Raw genomic sequence first — 19,870 nt, 5'->3', positions numbered from 1 at the left:
TTCCCATGGGGGGGCTGACGACTGGGGACTTCCTATTCGGGAGGATGGGAGAGGATGGGGTCCCAGGACAGACACGCAGGGTCAGGAAGGGGGAGGGGCAGGTGCCGGGACAGGCAGGGGAGCGCACAGCGGCCAGGCCCACACAAGGGTGGACCCGGAGGGCAGTGCGGCTGGAAAGACCAGGCTTCTCACTCTGCCACCCCCAGGCCTTACCCCAGCCGCAGGATGGGACGGGCTAGGCACGTTACCTGGCAGGACGAGCAACTGGGGCCCACGCTTTCAGAGCTGGAAGGTGAGGGGCTGCGGCCAGGGGACTGTCTAGGGTGGGCTTCCCAGACTGGGGTTCCCTTCAAGGCACTGAGGGCTCTTCAAGATGTCATTGTAAGTCATGCGAAATCAGCCCCGGGGTGACCCTTTCTCTGTGTCCTGCGCTCCAGACCCACGGCAGACGCAGCTGGCTCCAGTGACAAAGGGAAGGCTGGCTTCGTGGCTACAGCGAGTCCAGGCGCTCTTTCAGACCCCTGTGCGGGAGCTACGGCCATTGTCATCCGCCTCAGCCCCTGCAGAGCTGGAGGACATCCCAGCAGAGGCCTCAGCTCTGAGGCAAGGACCCAAGCTGGAGCCCCAGGAGCCCTCAGGCCTGGTGCGCAGAGCAACTGCCGTGATGGTACCAGGCCTTACAGAGCCAGAGCCATGTCCAGACCCCATGAGCCCCTGGGACATCCCAGGAGTGGTTTCAGCCCCGGTGCCAGGCCCCGAGCTGGAGCCCCATGAGCCCTTGGTCCCGGGTCCCGTGGCACCTGCAGGAATGGCACCGGGACTGGCAGAGCCAGAGGCGGACCCGGAGCCCACCCGCGCCTGTGTCGCCATCACCCGGCACGTGTGGAGGAAGGAGGAGTGGACCATTCTGGCATTTCCCCATGGCCTGGTGGCCGAGCAGCTGACCCTGATCTGTGCGGTGAGCTGAGCGGGCTCTCAGGGTCGGGGGTGGGCCTTCCCTGTGTCACGGGCTGCCCCAGACCTGCCGTCCCTGACGTGGACTCCTGTGATCTGGGCCCATGTCCCAGCTTCCCCCCAGACTCACCATGTGCCCTGAAAGACTCTCCTCGCCCCCAAGCCCTCACTGACCACACGGGGACAATAGGGCCGGCCCTTAGGGATCCTTGCAGACCAATGATTTGGAGCGGAGGGAAGGTGGGCAGGGCCTGGCCGGGCTGGGAGGGGCAGGGCAGGGGAGGGGTGCTCAGGGAGGTGCTGCCAGGGCCTTAGGTCCTCGGGCCATTGGCCTGGCAGGCTTCCACAGCCTCCACACTTCAGAGGCCCCTGCCATGGACTGACTGTGGGAGACACTGACACCAACAAAGGCTCTGGGTGGAGTTGTTTTGGGGGAAACTGCACCTGAGTGGGTAGTGGGGTCCACGGGGTGGCAGATGCCCCAGTTTGGGCAGGCGTGAGCTGCCTTTTGTTGCAGGGAGGAGGTGAGTGAGGGTGCCTGTGAGCAAAGCCCCTCTGTTCCCCACCACTGGGTGCCTCAGTGGACAGGGTCTGAAGTCCGGATGGCCACGAGGCTCACAGCACGTCCTCAGCTGCCTGGGCTCCAGCTCTGACCGGTGACCCTGCCTGGGAACAGGGGCACCAGGGGCACAGCTGGATGACCCTCCCTTGTGATCCCCAGGGGCTGTACGACAGGATGGACTTTGCGGAATTTAACAGTTACTTACGGAACCAGCCACAGATGGGAGACATTGAGCGCCTGGCTCTCACCACGTATAGGACGTATAGGGTCCTCAGGGAATTTGATGCCTTGGTTAAGTTGGTCACCACCACCTGCCTCGGGACCCCGAGCATGATGGCCTCGGACAGGGCCGAAGTGGTTAGGTTCTGGATCTGGGTGGCCATGGTATGTCATGGGATGCCCCCGGGGTCCCCTCCTTGGCCAGCTCTCAGAATGGGTGCCTGTGGTCTGCCCTGCACAGTCCCTGGGCCCCTCCTGCCAGGGGTGTGCAGACCTGCACTCACAGGTCCCAAGGGGGGGACAGCCATCCCTGGCCCCTTCCTTGGGTTGAGCTACAGTCCTCCACCCAGGAGGGCTGCTCAGCAGGTAGTAGGTGTGCTGGGCTCCCTGGATGTCTGTCTCCTTAAGGACAGGAGTTCATGGGGGGACAGAGTAGAGAAGCAGGCCACGCTCTCAGCTCTGTCTTCCGTCCCAGGGGAGTCTGAACCTCAGGAACTACACTGCCCTCCATGCCATTGTCTTGGCCCTGCAGAGCCCTGCTATTCATCGTCTGGAAAGCACCTGGGGACATGTTTCCTGGTGGGTACTCCTGTCCCTGGAACCAGGGCACCTGAGTGGACAGGGACACACCGACATCTGGCAGTGTTCCCTCAGTTGGCTGGGACTTCCTGGGAGGTGGCGGAGCTTAAGGACAGGGATGGCAGGCTCTTGGGGCCCCCTGTGGGTTAGGCCACGGGTACCCCTGCAGTAATCAGTTTCCTGCAATGTCAAGTGTGGGTTGAAGCCCACTGGAGATCTTGAGCTTGTGCTCTGCAGCAGGAGGTCTCTGCCCCAAGGACAGCGACCTCGCCCAAAGCAGATTCGCCCCTGGGGAGAACTGGGAATGGAGGCCCTGGGTGGAAACATGAAGCCCCCTCCACAGGCCATGGATTCCCCAGGGCTCAGGGCCGTGGTGGAAAGCCTCCTGCAGGCTAGTGGGCCTTCTAGGATCTCCAGGAAATGGGGTCGGTCCCGAGGCTCTCCACCTGCTGGCCATGTATCTACCTCCTCCTCTCCTCTCCCCTTAGTGTCTGCCTGATGGTATATGAAGACCTGAAAACACAGGACAACTGGGTTCACAGGAAGCGGCTGTTCAAGGTAAATGGAGGTCTGGAAGGGAGGGGTCCTCGGGGCAAGTCCCCTTCCGTGCTGTGGCACAGCTTTGGGAAGGACTCCAGGTGTGCGGGGTGAGAGGGGGGAGCTGATGGAGGTAGGGTTCCCCAGGCCCCCAAGGGCCTCATCTGTCTCCCTCCCTGGCTCCACTTTACTGGGGGCCTGGCATCCATCAACCATGGACTGGTTGTGGGAGGCCACGTGGGAGGGGAGCATGAGCACCTGAGTGTCCTGGACCTTGCAGGAGCTGGAGTCCATATTGAGGGCAAGGCAGCGGGGCCGCATGGGACCCGAGGAGAGGAGGACAAAGGTGAGAGAGGCGTGGCCAGGTTCGGGGCTGTGGGGGCAACCCTGCACCTGCTCCTGGTGCCACCAGCCCTGAGCTGCCAGCACTGGGGTGACCAGGAGGAGGGCGAGAGCAGCTGGGTACAGGGGGAAGTTGGAGGACAGGAGCAGGGACCACAGGGCCTGGGATTGGCCAAAAGCCAGCCCTGGGAGGGCCCAGGAGGGGAGAGCTGGGCGAAGGGAGGTGGGGAGGCAGCACAGGGTGGTCCAAGGTAGCTGGGGGCTGCGGATGTGGGGTTCAGGGGAGGCTCTGTGGGCGCCCCTGAGGCAGGCAGGGACTCATCACCTCCCCAACCCGGTGCACAGGACGTGGTCCCCTACCTTGGACTGATCCTGGACGATTCCATAGACAAACACCTGGAATATGAGGATGTGAGTGAGCCCAGAGGGGCACAGGGGGGTAGGATGGTGAGCTTTAGAGAGGAGAGAGCCCCCAGTGAGCCCAGACCTCTCAGCACCGGGCCTCCCACACTCCTGAGTCCCCCCTCCACCCCAAGAGCAGGGCTTCTTGGAGAGGACTGCCAGAAGGACCGGCTTAAGCCCCGGTCCTGGCCCCAGGGCAGGTGGGGCTGAGGGCTCCAGGGGGCAGCATCTGGGCAGGACTGGCCTCCTCCTCAGGCCCTGCCCAGGGGGAGGGATGCTGCTCCTTCAGGGCAGGAAGCACATCAGGGGGCTGGCAGTGCCTTCCCACCGGAGGCCTCAGCTCCCCAGTGCAGTCCCTGCTTCTCGGTAGCCCCGAGCCTGGGCCAGGTCTGGGTGCTGTTTCTGGGCAGGACAGCCTTGGAGGCCCTGGTGGGCCTCCAACTTGAGAAAGGGTGAGGATGTTCCGGCCTTGTTCTGGGCTCAGGGGGCTGTTTCTGATGCACTTTGGTTTCCTTCCTGCCATCAAGACCCCCTGGGCAGGACCCTGTCCAGCCCATCCTCTGGGCCTAATGTGTCTTGAGAAAGTTAAGACACCCAGATCTCATGACACTCAAGGCTTTGTCAGGTGGGGGATGGGGTGTGGCATCAAGGCCAACTTCCTGGAGGAGGAGCTGGAGACCCAACTGTCAGAACAGGCAGGGCTGGATGGCATTGGAGGGAAGGCGGGTTCCCATGAGCAAAGATCCGGGACCATCATAGTGCCCCACTCCTCACACACCTCCTTCTCTGTACCCTGTTCTTTCTTTGCCCCAGTTCCCTGTCATCCAAAGTGAGATCACCATGCAGAGGAAGCTGGCCAAGGTGTATGACCTGGAGCCTGATGAGCGCTTCCGGTGCTTTGCCCAGGCCGTGGAGCCCCTGGATGAGGAGGAGAGGTGAGGCCGGCCAGAGTCAGGTGTGGGCTGCAGCTGCCGGGAGGCTCTGGGAGAAGGGCCCCCTGACGTGTGGCTCCAGGGGCTCACAGGTGTCCCTTTGTCCTGCAGCTACAGCCTGTCCTGCCAGCTGGAGCCCCCAGGCCAGGGGGCCGGCAGAAAGTGACTATTCTTCAGGCCCCACAAGATGTAAATTTACCAGCCGGCCAGGGCCAGGTGAGTTTCTGGGCTGGGGCGATCGGCAGGGGGTGGTGGGCTGCTCCTCAGCCTCAGGGAAGCTTCAGGCCATGTGGGGTGTGGGGGCGTCCTAAAGACAGGTGGGGCTGGGGTCCCAGCTCCACGGCCGACCAGGCCTGTCAGACTGAAGGGTGTTTCCCCTCCCCCTCCGGGACCCAGCCTCCTCCTCTGTAAGTAGGTGACGCTCAGGAGCCTTCCCGTGACAGGGACCCCCCGGGTGCTGGTGATGGACAGGACCCTCCGCACAGGGCCCGGAGCCCAGAGGGCAGTGGGGACGGGGTGGAAGCAGGATAATGGGGGGAACCCGGGATAACCTGCCTCTTCTGATCACCCGTGTGTGGCCCTGTAGCTGCTGTCATCGGGCCCGCGGCCCTGCTGGTGTCCTGGCTGCATGTGGAGGAGAGCTGCTTCCCCTTCGGGCAGGCGGCCCCTGGCGCCCCAGGACCCCAGTCTGCTTGCTGCTCCTCCTCCTCCCGCTGCTCATCCTGAGCCTCTGCTGGGGCAGCTGCTCTGGCACCTCCTCCGTCGGCCGACTTCGGCATCTCCCCGGGCTGCCGCTGCCTCCTCAAGGGCCTGTACGTAGCCCCTGCCAACCTGGCCGCCTTCGTGCTGTGTCCTACCCTCTGCTCGTGGCCCGCTGGACAAAGGCGAGCCACCCCACCGTGTGGAGGGTTTTCCCCTTAGAGTAGGTGGTCTCCCGCCGTGACGCCAAACAGCTGCCTGGGTGCCATCAGCCACCGAGTCGTAGCCACAATGGTCCAGAAAGAGCTGGGGCCCGTCCTCACCATGGCCAGCCTTTCCCAGGATGGACACAGAGACGGCGCAGTGCTGCATGGGACCACCGCCCCCTGGGTGCCCAGCGGAGGCATCCGAGGCTGCAAGGGTGGCCGGCTGACGCAGGGTCCCAGGACATGCTCCCAGCGGAGCCCTTGTGCAACTCCCTCCCCTAATCCCTGAGAAATAGCCTCCCCAGGCACAGTGTGGTCTGGGTGTTGTGTCTGAGGTTAATGGTTCCTGGGGGTTGGGGTCATCCCTGTGCAGAATGTAATAAATGATGAACGGATCGCCACCACACTGCTCTTTCTTCTCAAAGCTCTGCCCCTCCTGCAGACATCGTGTGCCCCAGCCCACCGCACCCCCAGCCCTCAAACTCTATGACGCAGGGGGGCCCTGACCTCCACCAGGTTTCCCTCTATCCTCTGTTCTCCCCCCATAAGGTGCTCAGGAAGAACGGGGCGCACTAAGCCCCAGGCTGGCACACCTTGACAGCACTGGGGAGGGCTGTTCAAACAGAAAGTGAACCTTATTTCCTGTCACCTATAGATTATGATCGGACACAGAAACTTGCTGATTAGAAGCCCCAGGGTGTCTCTTCAGGTCTTGAACACCACTGCAGACGTACCCAAGTAGATCCCACGGCTGCAGGGCACCAGTCTAGCACTGTCCCATTTAATGAGACACAGCTGCTCCACACATTCCAGAAAATTCCTTTTCAAAAAACGCTGAACTTGGTCTCTCAAAGCACCTCCAAGAGGTGCACTCCTTACATTGGGGGGCTTTCTGTGAGCCCAATTTCTCCACACTTCACACCTCAGAGCACCCCCCAAAGCTCCCAGGTCCCCAGTCCTCCCCCATGGTGCCCCTCAGCCATCCATCCCCAGGCCAGGCTGCTGAGCGGCCTGACGTCTGTGACAAAAGGCTCGGGAGGCTGAGCAGAGGCACTTGGCTCTGGTCTCCCCATAACACTCCCCAAGGGCTCTCGGGATGTGTTCACCCTCCCAGGAGAGGAGGCCTGGCCTGGAGGGGAGTTCCACGATCAGCACAAACACCTCCTTGGGGGGGCTCCAGGCTGGAGACAAGTCTTCAGGTCTTATGCTGCAGGTGGAGCCCCAGACTGGGAATAGGGAAGCAAGGAATTCATGCTGTGTGGCAGGTCAAGTACAAGCCTCTAGAAGTCTCTCTAAAGTATATATTCCAGGAGAGATTACAAACTGATGTCGCCACCAAGGATTTGAAAGATGTAGGGGTTGTGATTTCCACATACCCTTATTCAAGTCACTCGTTTGGCCCACTGAGAAAACAGATGGATCTTGGAGATGACAGAGCATGATTGTGGATTCCATCCTACACTAGATCCAGATGCAAAAGCACTTGCCTGCGCTGTGTGACCGGGAGCCCAACGAGCACTTCATGTTGTTTTTCCAGGCTGTGGAGCCCCTGGATGAGGAGGAGAGGTGAGGCCCAGCAGGTGTGCTGTGTGGGCACCAGCAACTGGTGAAGCAGCTTGGATTTGAACCCCTGGTGGTCTGTCTCTAGGACAAGCACACTTCATTCCCAGAAAGTATATTGGGGTAAGGGGGAGACCTCCCTGAATGGCCACAGCGGCTGTATTAGCTTTTCTCTCTTTCTTTTTTGTTTTGGATCTGAAATTATACCTTTTATTTACTCAGAGAGTGAGTGGTGTTGGTTCCCTATGTCTCAGTTCTCCATAGGGTAATGCAGTGAGAGGCAAAAATACCCTATGTGCACACTGGGGTTTGCACCACAAGGAAGGAATTCTGAAATCATGAAACTTGGAGCTTACATTGATAGCTGGCACTTTGGTCCATTTGCATTTCTGGAGATGGAAATAGACATGTTTGCTCTGGAATGTAAACAGATCCTCACTCTGGAAGAGAAGGAAAGGTCTCCTCTATTGCTTAAATAACCTGGAGTGTAAACATTAGGCTCTGGGGAGAGAGGAAACTTTCTGTCTGGTGGGCTCTGTCTTTTGGATCCTTATGCAGTCATGTTTAACCCAGATACCAAAGCTGTTTGCTCAGAAAGTCCTGACCATACAGAAATGTAAGAATATTCATGAGGCATTGTTTCCTGACAAGTATATGTTCTGCAGTGAGCATCTATGAGATGGGAAATGTGATTCTGCGGTTATGTCACTAGTCTCATTTCTTCATGCTTTGTGCGGCTCCAGCTGAGGGTGATTTTGGTGTTTAAAGATGAGCAAACCAGCTGCTTTCTCAGGTACTTAACTGAGGAAACAGTGCTCTACTGCGGTTACGTAAGGAAAGACTGCGAGGTTTATTAAGATGCATGTAGGTCTCTTTTTCCTAAGAAATTTGAAGTGTAATTTTGTCAATTAAAACCACAATGAGATAGCACTTCACACCAGTTAGGATGGCCAACACCCAAAAGATAAACAACAACAAATGTTGGTGACGATGTGGAGAAAGGGGAACCCTCCTACACTGCTGGTGGGAATGTAAATTAGTTCAACCACTATGGAAAGCAATATGGAGGTTCCTCAAAAAACTAAAAATAGAAATTTGACCATTTGACCCAGGAACTGCACTCCTAGGAATTTACCGTAAGAATGCAGCAGCCCAGTTTGAAAAAGATATGCACCCCTATGTTTATCGCAGCACTATTTACAATAGCCAAGAAATGGAAGCAACCTAAGTGTCCATCAGTAGATGAATGGATAAAGAAGAGGTGGTACATATACACAATGGAATATTATGCAGCCATAAGAAGAAAAGAAATCCTACCATTTGCAACAACATGGATGGAGCTCGATGGTATTATACTCAGTGAAATAAGCCAGGCAGAGAAAGACATGTATCAAATGATTTCACTCATCTGTGGAGTATTAAGAACAAAGCAAAAACTGAAGGACCAAAACAGCAGCAGAGTCACAGAACCCAAGAATGAACTAGCAGTTACGAAAGGGAAAGGGACTGCGGAGGGTGGGGGAAAGGGATGGGATAAGGGGGAGAAAGGGGCATTATGATAAGCACACACAATGTAGTGGGGGGTGGGGGGGACAAGGGAAGGGCAGCATAACACAGAGAAGACAAGTAATGATTCTATGGCATCTTATACACTGATGGACAGTGACTGTAATGGGATATGTGGGGGGACTTAATAAAAGGGGGTCTAGTAAGCATAATGTTGCTCAAGTAATTGTACATTAACGATACCAAAATAAAAAAACAAATAAACTTAAAAAAAATAAAGACATTCTAATAAAATAATTATTCTTACCACTTTCCCAAATCCTGATTAATACCTTAAAACACTTTCAATTCTCCTACCCTTCCTGACTTTTATTACTGTTATCATGCACTTTAATTCTACATGGTCTGATCTCCGTGAGAGCTCACTCTAGAACTCACAGACTAACATTCACCTCTCTTCATAAATTGCCTTGTCCTTTCCTCTTCGTTTCTCCCTGCATTGCCGGTTTTCAACTTGGGGTTACTTTCCTTTGGACTTTAGAACTCACTCTAGTAGTTCTTCTAATTCAAGGCTGCGAACTATGAAGTGTCTCACTTTTAACTTTTTCTTAAAACACCTTTGTGGTTAATATTGCTGATGGGTGTAGAATTGTGGTTTGACATGAAAATTTCTTGGGGCATTTTAAAAATGGTGCTCTGTTGATGTATCTACCTTATGCATATATGTTTAGACATCACCTGTCAGCCTTTTTCTTGCTTATTTGGTTGGCCTCTGATTTCCCTGAAGTCTTTTACGTTAATTCTGGTTTTTCTATCATACTGTAACCCCTTATGGTTTATACAGTGTAGATATTGTGCTTAGGGAATCTTAACTGCATGTGTGGATTGCTGTCCTTTATCAGCGGGGAGCATGCTGTGTATTTTCACCTGTGGTATCAATTCCTTACCCCGCATTCCCTCTGCTCCTCTTTCAGTCACATCCCACTTCTCCTTCCACTCTGTCCTGACATCTCCAGTATTGTTCACACAGCGCTTTTGTTGAGATATTGGTTCTTCAACTGTCTTGCCATTCAGGAATCCAGCCTTTGCTGGAATCAATCACTTCTTAAATTAACTTCTTAATTTAAGTTCTAACATAAACACAAAATACACCATTAATTTGGAACACAGCAGAGCTCTTTCACAATGAGGAGAAAAACATTTCCTTCCTCATACAGAGAAACACAGAGAGGAGAAAATGACAACCTGGATCACACTAAGATATATTATGAGCTGGTTTTTATCAAAGTTCACCAGTGAGATAGAGCAGTGGAAAGCCTGAGTGGGAGAGACTCAAATTACCTGCATCTGCTAAAGGACATCAAGCCAAATTAGGTAAATAATTTCATCCAATAAAACAAAGTACTGAAAGCCCACTAGAAAAATATCGTCAAAGCTAGAATAGACATTAGATAAAAGAGGATAAGCAAATAACTGAAGTGTTTTTAAAAAGCTTTCTACCCTGTTTAATTTTAAGGGAAATGCTAATAAAAGTTGCAATGAGCTGTTGTAAGACAGAAACCAGGTTAGATGAATGAAAAAATACCAGGAATACCACATGCTCCCCAGGTTCTGGAACAATCAGATCATTCATGTAGGCCTAGTGAGAAGTTAAATTGGTAGAACCTCTTTGGAAAACAGCCGGCATCTACTAAGGCTGTGTACACGCCTACAGTGGTCCCTGCACACAAACATCCCCAATATTGCGCACCTGTTTGGTCCCAACAACGAGAGTCAAAATCACTGTTCTAGAAACTAACCAAATGCTCATGAATACGGAATGGATATACACAGTGCTCTCTGCAGCCCCTGGGACCCCACACAGCAATCAGAATTTACAAATAATTACTGACAGAGGAAGAATCTCCCACATCAATTGTTGAGACACAGACAGATGCAGACACAGCCCAAGGATGTACAAGGATTCCGATTTTTCTATATCCCTGCCAACACTTCTTTTTATAATAGCCATTCTACATGAGGAGTGATTATATTTTGGTTTTGATTTAGTTCTCTGATTATTAGTAATGTTGAACGTCTCTTCATGTGAATCCCATTTCTCTGTTTTTAAAGAAGTATCTATTCAAGTTCTTGGCTCATGTTCCAATTCTTTTCCTGCCTGAGTTGTACAAATTACTTACATATTTTTGGATATTAAACCCTTACCAGATACACGATTTTCAAGTATTTTCCCCAATCTGTAGGTTGCTTTTCCATTTGATTATTTCTTTTGCAGTACAGAGCTTTTTAGTTTTATGCAGCCCCTCGTTTGTTTTTGTTTGTTACCTGTGCTTTGGAGCATCTGACCTAAAGTGATGAGCAGATTCAATACTGTCCCCACAAATACCACAATGATTACTTTTCAAAAATACTTTTTCAAAAACTAAGATTCAGTTGGAACCACAAAAGACCCAGAAGAGCTAAACAATCTAGAGAAAGAAGAAAATGGGAGGAACCACACTTCAGGACTGCAAACTATATTACAAGTTACAGTAATTAAAACAGTAAGGTCCTGGCATAATGATGCACATGTAACTCAACAGAATAGACGAGAGAGACCAGAAATAAACACGTACAATCAACTATTAAGGAACCAAGTGTAAACAGGAATGGGGAAAGGACAGAATCTTTGACAAATTATGCTGGTAAAACTGCATAAAGCCGTTAAAGAGCTCTCCTGCTAGCTTATGCTCTCTCCTCGCCCTCTCCCCTCCACCCCCCACCCACTCTCTCTCTCACACACACACACACAATCATTAAATACCAGTGATCCTTTGCCATAACCTGGATGTATTAAATCTTGTATTTGCAGATACCCTGAAGTTTTAAGTGGAGTATTTCCAGCAAGGCAAGTAGAGGGCCAAAGAAGATGGGATATGGAAACCTCAAGCTGGTCAGTGAAACTGGAAGCTGGGTCACCTCAGGGCTGTGCAGTCCTGGTAGGTGAGGTTAAGAGAGCCGTGCCTGGGTCCTGGCCAGGGCTGGGGACAGACATCCCTGTCCCTGTATCCAAGAGCCACAGCCCAACCCAGCTGTGATCAGAAGGGCAGCCACACAGGCCCCCCAGAAGCCAGGCAGGAGAGAGGGAACAGCCTAGACTGAAGTCCACCTATCCCACCGAGCATGGGGGGAGCCGTAAGGCAAGCAGTGACTACACAGCAGTGGGGGTGGGCCAAGTCCCCAACCAATTCAGGGAGAGGGAGAAGTGGGTTTGCTTTGTCACGCTCTATGGTTTACATGCACGTTATTTAGTAAACCAGGAAGAGAATTACAATAGCATTTTCTTTCTTTCTTTTAAAGCCCCTGAAAACATCTTGTCAGAGAGGCCACATGATGGGACCCGGAGGTGTGCTGGCAGCCCCAGGTGCAGGGGAAGCTGCTCACTGCCCGAGCCCCCTCCGCAGCCGTCACACGGGACTCCTCCAGGCTCTGGCCCTGCCCCTGCCGTTCCTTTTCAATCCGACCCACCTTCAGGCCTCAGAGGACGAGCCAGCCCCTCCCTGGACCAGTCCTGTCCTCAGCTACCCAGCCCCACAGCAGTGCCAGCTCCTCGCCTGCCTTTCAGCTCAGGTGAAGGACGGAGCTAAACACCGTCTGCGCTGGTGTTGCAGTGGTGAGGAGGATCCCAGGGAGCAAGAATTCAGGGCAGACGGCAGCACGTGAGGAAGAGAGCAGAGCAACCGGAGTGCATTTTCGTGCAGCGCGCTCCTTGGTCTCAAACACGGATTCCTCACAGCAAAGCGATCATGCCTGTCGCAGACCTTACATGTGGCATAGCATTCATACAACAGATAGAACGATAGTACCAGTGCAAACAGGCCTGACATTTCGAGACGCCAGTGTGGGGTGGGGGCAGATTTACACTGATAACTCACTTGACCTATAAACTCATTACAAGCATTTTATATTGGTTCAGTTTGTCAACGTTATCTTATGACCAGAGTTTCTCCCAGAGTGATGTACCTCCGTTTTGCAGGCTGCCATTCAACCTTGCCAGGCTGCAAACGCAGTGTGGTCTTGGCAAACACAGAGCTTCACCCTTTGGGGCATGTGGTGTGCTTTGGCCGACAGGTACTATTTTCTTGGTCTGAGGCTCTATCTATTGAGGTATTAATAAAATGCTGGATCTCTCTCCAGGCATAACCCACTTATCCATCCCTGTACCCTAAGCTGTAATTTCCTCCTCTCTTCATTTGCCATTTATCTTTACCCAGATTTTTCTGCCTGTGGAGTGGACATCAGGTCTGGCTACAGTGCTGGTCCAGATGGCTGGCAGCAATACCAGTCTCACAAGTGCCTCCCCTCAGCCCCCTCCCACCCGAGGAAGGTAGGGTTACCAAGGAGCAGAGCCTGGGGGCTTTCCCGGCCACAGCTCTGCTATCAGTTCTGACCTGGCTACCTGGGGTCAAGGCACCATTCACCTCAGCAGGCGCTTAGGAATTATGGCATAAAGATTTAAGGGTGTGGTTACATCTTCTTGCTTAATTAGTAAAGTTCACTGCGCTGGCACCCTCAGAAGCAGCTGTGTTCCTGGAACCATTGAATGGGTTAGGAAAAAACAAAGTTGTGGTGGTGTGAGTAAGAACAGAACAGTGCACTAGCAACCGCTCCCAGACCCCCTTCCCCAGACCCCTGGAGAAGCAGAGGAACCTACCCTCCCTTAGCCGCCTCACGTTGAGTGTGAGCACCCGCTCTTGAAGGCATGTAAGCCAGCCCCTCGTGCCTTTATCTCCCATTTTACACAGCCAATGTTCCCACAGCCCGTTCCAATTTTCTATTAAACCATTGCTCTGAGAGTGACATGCAACACTGTACATCCGTCTGATGGGATGTTTCTCGGCCCACCGTGGAACAGCATGGTCGGTAAAGCGTGTCCCCTGGTCGGAGATGTAACCTGGCTGTCCAAACTGGTATAGAATCTTCAGTTCCAAACCTTAAACGGTGTCTTCAGCATTTCACCTACCACTGGGTATGCAAAGCATAGTCCCGAATAAGTGTCTACTCTGCTAACGACCCACTTACAGCCTCCGAGCGGTAGCAGCGTTGATCCAATCTCACCCACTGGCCAGCTATGTGCAGGGCGTGCCCACTGGGGAACTTTCCCCATAGCCAAATGCAGTGTCTGTCTCTTTAGCTGACAGTCGGAACAGGTCTTGCTGGCATTCCGTGCCTCACAGGGTGCAAGAGGAATACGCGTAGACTCAGCCTGTGCGCGCGCTGCTGCAGCTCCCCACAGCCACTCTTTGTATGGACCCCGGCGGCTGCCTCCAAGGGCCGCACCAGCAGGTCCACCTGGTGGCTACAGTCACCTCCCACTCCTAGAAAGGCTTCTTCTGATGCAAACCAACATGGCCTGCTTTAATGTGCCCCTCAAATTCCCAGGGCAATATTCATATGGCCGTCGCCAACACAGGCATTCCTTTCATAGTCCAGTTTCTATTTCCCGTCTACCTGGCCACACAGCCAGGCCAGTGGCCACAGCCCCGGGTCATAGGAACCCCAGCACGAGGGGCTTTCCTCACTGCTCCATTCTCCCGTCACTGCCCAGAAAAGGGATTGGAATTCAGCCCACTGAGATCACTTTTTTCTCTTTCCTCCCAGCCAGTCTTGCCATCCCCTGGTCTTACTGCAGCAGCTCTCCAACCAGGATACTGTCCATGCCTCCTGGAACTGCCATCTGTAACCAAGCAGCTCTGTCGTTCAGCTGAGAGCTGCTCCTAGGGCACCGTCCATGCAGTTCCCCGGGGGCTCCAGCGTCGGTCCCAGAGGAGATGAGGCTGCCTGCTCATGGATCCGTGGGGGCCTCCTTGCATCCCCCCGGCAGCCTGCCCCTGCAGGAACCATATCCGTTTGATTATGGGACTCCTCTGGGCTCTGCCTTCCCTATTAGGGTGTTTCTCTGACATCACCCAACACGTATGGGTATCTCAGGTTTCAAAATTGTTTTATTTACTTCGGTCACTTAAGCAGTCTTGATTAATTCCCAACAGCATGTTCATAATTGTCTCCCAAGTGGTGTGTACCAGGCAGCACCATGTGGGAATTTTCTGGTCCAGAATCCCAAGGGTCACAGCTGGGAGGTGCTCGTTTTCTTTTTACTGCCACAAGCTGCAGTCTGCATGGGTGTGGGGGGCAGACACTACCAAAATCCTGTCTCAGTGGGGGTCACAAGGGCCCGATGGTGTCAAGCACACAGCTGCCATGTATAGTTCTGACGTGGCCCGCTTCTGTTCAGGACCCCACTCAGATGCAGCTTTCTTTCATGGAGTCTTACACACAGGAGCTAGAAATAGTCCCCACTGTGGAATATGAGTCCTCCAAAATCCAAATAAACCAAGAAAGTGCTGTGCTTCTTGTTTGGACCTGGTGGGGGAGTGACAGCAGTTTATTGATAGTCACACTTCTGGAATATCCTGGGTGGCTCCTGCCCATGTTCTTCCTACGAATTTCACTGAGCAGGACCTTGGACCTTCGCTGGATTTATTAACCAGCCCTGGTTGGGCACGTATGTCCTTGTTGCATTCAAATGAGTCCTAGCCACTCCTCCGTTTCTGGTATTATCATAATGTCACCAACATCATGTATTATTACACTCGAGCGTTGCGCCAAGTCCAAATCCCTCCTGACTGCGTAGTGACAATCAGCCGGGGAGTTCAGATCCCCGCCTAGCACAGCAGAGGCAAACTGGGATCCTTCCCACCTGAAGGCAAACCGGGCTTGGCTCTTTTCAGGAACTGAGATGGAGAAGAAAGCATTTGCAAGGTCCATCCAGGGGTACCAGCCTCCTCCAACCTGCTGTACTTTCTGTACGGCTGAGACCATGCCTGGAACTGCTGGGACCTTGGGCGGCACGCACTTCATCTAAGCTTGAATAGTCTCTATGTGCCGTCCACCTCTGCACAGGCCACACAGGACTACTGCACAGCAGATCTGCGGATAGCAGCGCTCCAGCTTCCAGCATGGCACTCCTAAGAATAGTGATATGTTTGTCAAGTTCCAGCCATTCCCAATTTAGCATGTCCGACTAAACAGGCCTGAGGGTGGGCTTACATGCCTTCTGTGTTACTGTATTAGGCAGGGGAAGCCAACCCCAGTCAGACACAGTATCCACCCCAATAATCCTTTCAGGTAAAGGGGACGCAACCACCTCAAGCAAAACGTGCTCAAACACTCAATTTTCATCCAAACTTCCACCTCAATACCATCAGCCACTGCATCTCCATATCCTCCCACTCTAACCTTAGCCCCTGCTAAGACTTCACCAACAGGTTTTGGTATCATAGTGCATTGGGCTCCTGTACCAAGGAGCCCTAGGGCCATTTTCCTCCTCCCCCTGGCCATTTTTCCCACATACATGCGAACGGTCTCAGGTCCCAGGCTGGGGTGCGGCCAGAAGACCCTGGCACTTTTGTCTATCTTTAGATTGATTAACCTGCCTGACCACCACTCCCAGGGATTCCCAGTCAGTTTTCTTATTGTAATCATGGCCTTCAGGCTTTTTAAATTCCTCCGAACTGGGGTACACAGAGTGGAGTTTTTGGGGGGCTGTAATGTTGCAGCAACAACAGGGGTTCCCACCGGGTCACCCAATTTCTGGTAGTGCTGCATGAATACCTTTTTTCAACCCCAGCAGTGTCTGCTTGATTCACACAATTTTTCAAAGACCATCTGAAAACTCCCACTCACTTGGCCCGAGTCCCTTCACTCTCCCCTTTGTCTCTCCCCATCTTCCTAGTTATGCTCATGTTCTTGGTATCGTAAGACCCACGAGGGGAAGCTGAGGTAAGAAATCTGAGAAGCCTCCTCAAACTGCTCGATTTTGTAGCCGTCAGGTTACACGGGCTGCCATGTACTGGGGCCCTTAGCCTCAGCGCTCACCATGACCTGTGTACCAGGACCATTCAGTGGGCGCCTACCTCGGTCACTGCAAAGCCAGTCCCACATAGGAAGCATTAGCAGCTCTTCCATCTGGGGTGCTCCATCTGCACTTAGAGGGGTGGCTGGGCAGTCCCCCTTCTCAGGACATACAGACCTCACAGTGGCTTTTACACAGTCCGCCAGGCAGGCTGTTCCCTCGGGAATAACCTCCCGTGTGTCTGGATCACTCCCAGCCCCCTGTGATTGCCCAAGAGGGAGAGAGGGTCCCGCATCAGCCCAAACACGCCCTGCCACTCGGAGGCATTCAAAACCAGACACGGCCCCCAGGCTGGGGCCCTCACGATGCCCTTTACCAAAGGTTCTTCAGGAGGCTGGGGACACCGGTCCGCACAGGGAGCCAGTTCCCTTACACTATGTTCCCTGCTTTCACACATTTCCTGGCTTTTGCCTCCTCCTACATTATTTTCTTGGCGACTAGAGGTCTTAGAGGTACTTTGTGTTGCTTGACACCATTTTCCCTTTCTAGGCGGCTTTGAGGCTCATGGCCGAGGCTCAGGTTGACCCAAATCCCAGCTTGGTTCCGCATCAAGCCCTGACCCAGCACTTTCTTTCATTTTCATTTTGACTATTACAGATAACAACAACCAGGGAAAGGATTATTTAGCCTGCTTCTTACTCATCTGCTCTTCCTTACATAGGCACCAAGCCAGCTCCTTAGGAGGTGGGTCCACTGCTATTTCTAAATTCCACTGCTAACTTTTACCCTTTAGTAGCCAATTTTAGGGCAGCTGCTCCTTCATACCAAGGGTGAGTGGGCAGCCGTCCAGGCATCAAAGGTTCCTCATTCCCTGCCCTTCCATTCTTCCTCTTCAAAAACCACGTATTTCAGAGCACGTGGGCAATTCTAGCAAATCCCAGCACCGTGACATCAAATGTGTTTTCTCACATCATAATACAACTCCTTTTGAGTTTGCGGACATGATTCCAGCACTGCACGCGCATGTGCGTGCATGTGTGTATGTGAATGTGAGATCTCACAGACACCAGGCAATTCTTAAACACTGGCAGTGTGTCTGAGAACTCAACTCAGTTCTAATGGCATCTGCCTGGAGACGGCACCAGATTCCCCAGGTGAAGGGCTCCATCCTACAAGACTCCCCACCTGCCCCTCCAGATGCCTGTCACAGGCCCCAGTCAGTGACCTGTGCTTCTACAGAACTGGCTACAGATTGCAGGTTCCGATGTCCTCCCACTTAGATTTGATTAATTTGCTAGAGGGGTCACAGAACTCAGAAAAACACATTTAGCAGTTTAAAAACGGGTGCCCTAAAGAATGCAATTTAACAGCCAAATGAAGACACACGTAGGGCAAGCTCCCAAATAAAGGAGGTTCTATCCTTGCGGAGTTTGGGGCCTGGGGACTAGCTCTGTTACACACGGAATCCTTTTGGTTCCCCAAGCGAGGAAGCTCTCTCCGACAGAGAAGCAGGATCCCGAGAGAGATACCCATCTCACTGATGTTGCTGAGGGCTTCACTGTATAGTCATGACTGACTCTACCATTGGCTGATTCAACCTCCAGCCCCCACCATCAGGTGGGGTCTAAAAGTCTCTCATTAACATGATAAGACACAGACTTCACCTTTAAGGCTCTGCAGTGTTTTCAGGAAGTGTGGAAGAGGAAGAAATATACATGGCAATTATATATTTGGGTTACTGAATGACCAAGTATGTATGTTGTATAATTGATTATATCACAATATTCAAAACAATGTTCATTACTTGTGTTATGCTCACTGCTGTGCCAGGCCAGGGGAGTACAATCATGCAAGACCAGTCTTCTGCATGGAAGGAAGACCAAAGTCAACAAAGTGAGAAAAAAGATAAACAAGACAAGATCCAGTTGTAACCAGTTACATTAAGTCACTAAACAGGGCACTGAGATAGCAGTTCATGACGGGAAGGAGGACCAGGCCAAAGGAAGTCATTTCCAGGAGGTCACATATAGGCTGAGACCAGAAAGGGGAATTTCAACAATACAATAAAACAGTCATGCATCATGATCAAGTGGGATTTACTCTGGGGATGCAAGGATAGTTTAATATCCACAATTAATCAATTTGACACATCACAGCAACAAAATGAAGGATAAAAAGATGGTCATCTCAACACATGCAGAAAAACTTTTGACAAAATTCAATATACATTTATGATAAAAATTTGAAACAAAGTGGGTATGAAGAGAACACACCTAAACATAAAAACAGACATATATGACAAACCCACAGCTATCATACTCGACAGTGCAAAGTTGAAAGCTTTTCTCTGAGAACAGGAACAAATCAAGGATACCCTCTCTTGCCATTTTTGTTCAACATTATACTCAAAGTCCTAGCCATAGCAATTAGCCAAGAAAAATAAAACATGTTCATATTGGAAAGGAAGTAGTAAAACTGTCACTATCTGCAGATGGTTTCATGCTATATGTAGAAAACTCAAAAGCATCCACCAAAAATGTATTAGAAGTAGTAAATGAATTCAATAAAGGTGCAGGATACAAAATCAATATTCAAAAGTCTGTTGTGTTTCTATACACTAAGAATGATTGCAAAATAGAAGAAATTATAAAATCATTCCTACTTACAAATGCAGCAGAAAGAATAAAATACCTAGGAATCAATTTAACCACAGAAGTAAAATAACCATATGCTCAAAACCACAAAATACTGATGAAATAAGCTGAAATTATTCATTTGAACTTACGCAAATAAGCGGAAAGATAAACCCCGCTCATGGATTGGAAGAATTAGCATTGTGATAATGTCCATACTATGGAAAGCAGACTACAGATTCAATGCAATCTCTGTCAAAGTACTCATAGCACAAGAAGATATTACAATGCTAGGAGCTACATTACCTATGCTATATTTCCATCCCTGTGACTAAATTATTTTATAATTTGAAGAATGTACCAAGGTATCCCCTTCACCAATAAAAAGAGAATATAAAGAAGGTTAGAGTCCTGAAAAAAAAATACCTATCATACTCTTCACAGAGCCAGAATAATCCCAAAATGTCTGTGGAACCACAAAAGACCCCAAACAGCCAAACCAATACTGAGAAACAACAAAGCTGGAAGTATGATGCTCCCCAATTTCTAACTATACTACAAAGCTGTAGTAATCCAAACATTATGGTATTGGCACAAAAATAGATCCTTATATCAATGGAACAAACTAAAGAGCCCAGAATTAAATCCACACTTACATGGTCAGGTAGTTTATGACAAAGGAGGTAAGAATATATAATGGGAAAAAATATCTTCAATAAATGGTGTGGGTTATACTGGACAGCTACATAAAAGGAGGACCACTTTCCTAAAACATATCCAAAAGGAAACTCAAAATGAATTAAAGACTTAAATGTAAGACCTGATACCACAAAATTCTTGGAAGA

The 19,870-nt window shown here is 51.4% G+C and overlaps 1 protein-coding gene and 2 long non-coding RNA genes across 4 annotated transcripts in view; 1 reads left to right on the top strand and 2 right to left on the bottom strand.

The window, feature by feature from the left end:
- Positions 1-15,780, bottom strand: part of LOC130680075 (uncharacterized) — a 39,599-nt gene extending 23,819 nt beyond the window's left edge. Inside the window, exon 1 of the long non-coding RNA XR_008993087.1 lies at positions 13,989-15,780. This is a non-coding gene — a long non-coding RNA (uncharacterized LOC130680075). The remainder of the gene's footprint in view (positions 1-13,988) is intronic.
- The window catches only part of LOC130680073 (uncharacterized), a 195,579-nt gene that overhangs the window by 167,242 nt on the left and 8,467 nt on the right, over positions 1-19,870 (bottom strand). The window lies entirely within an intron of this gene.
- On the top strand, positions 274-5,356 carry LOC130680069 (uncharacterized). The gene is made up of 4 exons (XM_057490080.1): positions 274-958; positions 4,409-4,530; positions 4,639-4,743; positions 5,114-5,356. Exons 1-3 carry the CDS (start codon positions 389-391, stop codon positions 4,691-4,693), a joined length of 747 nt encoding a protein of 248 aa, XP_057346063.1. The 5' UTR covers positions 274-388; the 3' UTR covers positions 4,694-4,743; positions 5,114-5,356.

The sequence above is a fragment of the Manis pentadactyla genome, chromosome 12 (assembly GCF_030020395.1).
Source record: "Manis pentadactyla isolate mManPen7 chromosome 12, mManPen7.hap1, whole genome shotgun sequence".
NCBI classification, from domain to species: domain Eukaryota; kingdom Metazoa; phylum Chordata; class Mammalia; order Pholidota; family Manidae; genus Manis; species Manis pentadactyla.
This window is presented reverse-complemented; position numbering and strand designations above follow the sequence as displayed.

Coding starts and splice junctions, on each gene's coding strand:
- LOC130680069 (XM_057490080.1), top strand. CDS start 389: ATGCGAAATCAGCCCCGGGGTGACCCTTTCTCTGTGTCCTGCGCTCCA. Junction 959..4,408: donor AGCTGACCCTGATCTGTGCG/GTGAGCTGAGCG, acceptor TCTTTGCCCCAG/TTCCCTGTCATCCAAAGTGA. Junction 4,531..4,638: donor CCCCTGGATGAGGAGGAGAG/GTGAGGCCGGCC, acceptor TTTGTCCTGCAG/CTACAGCCTGTCCTGCCAGC.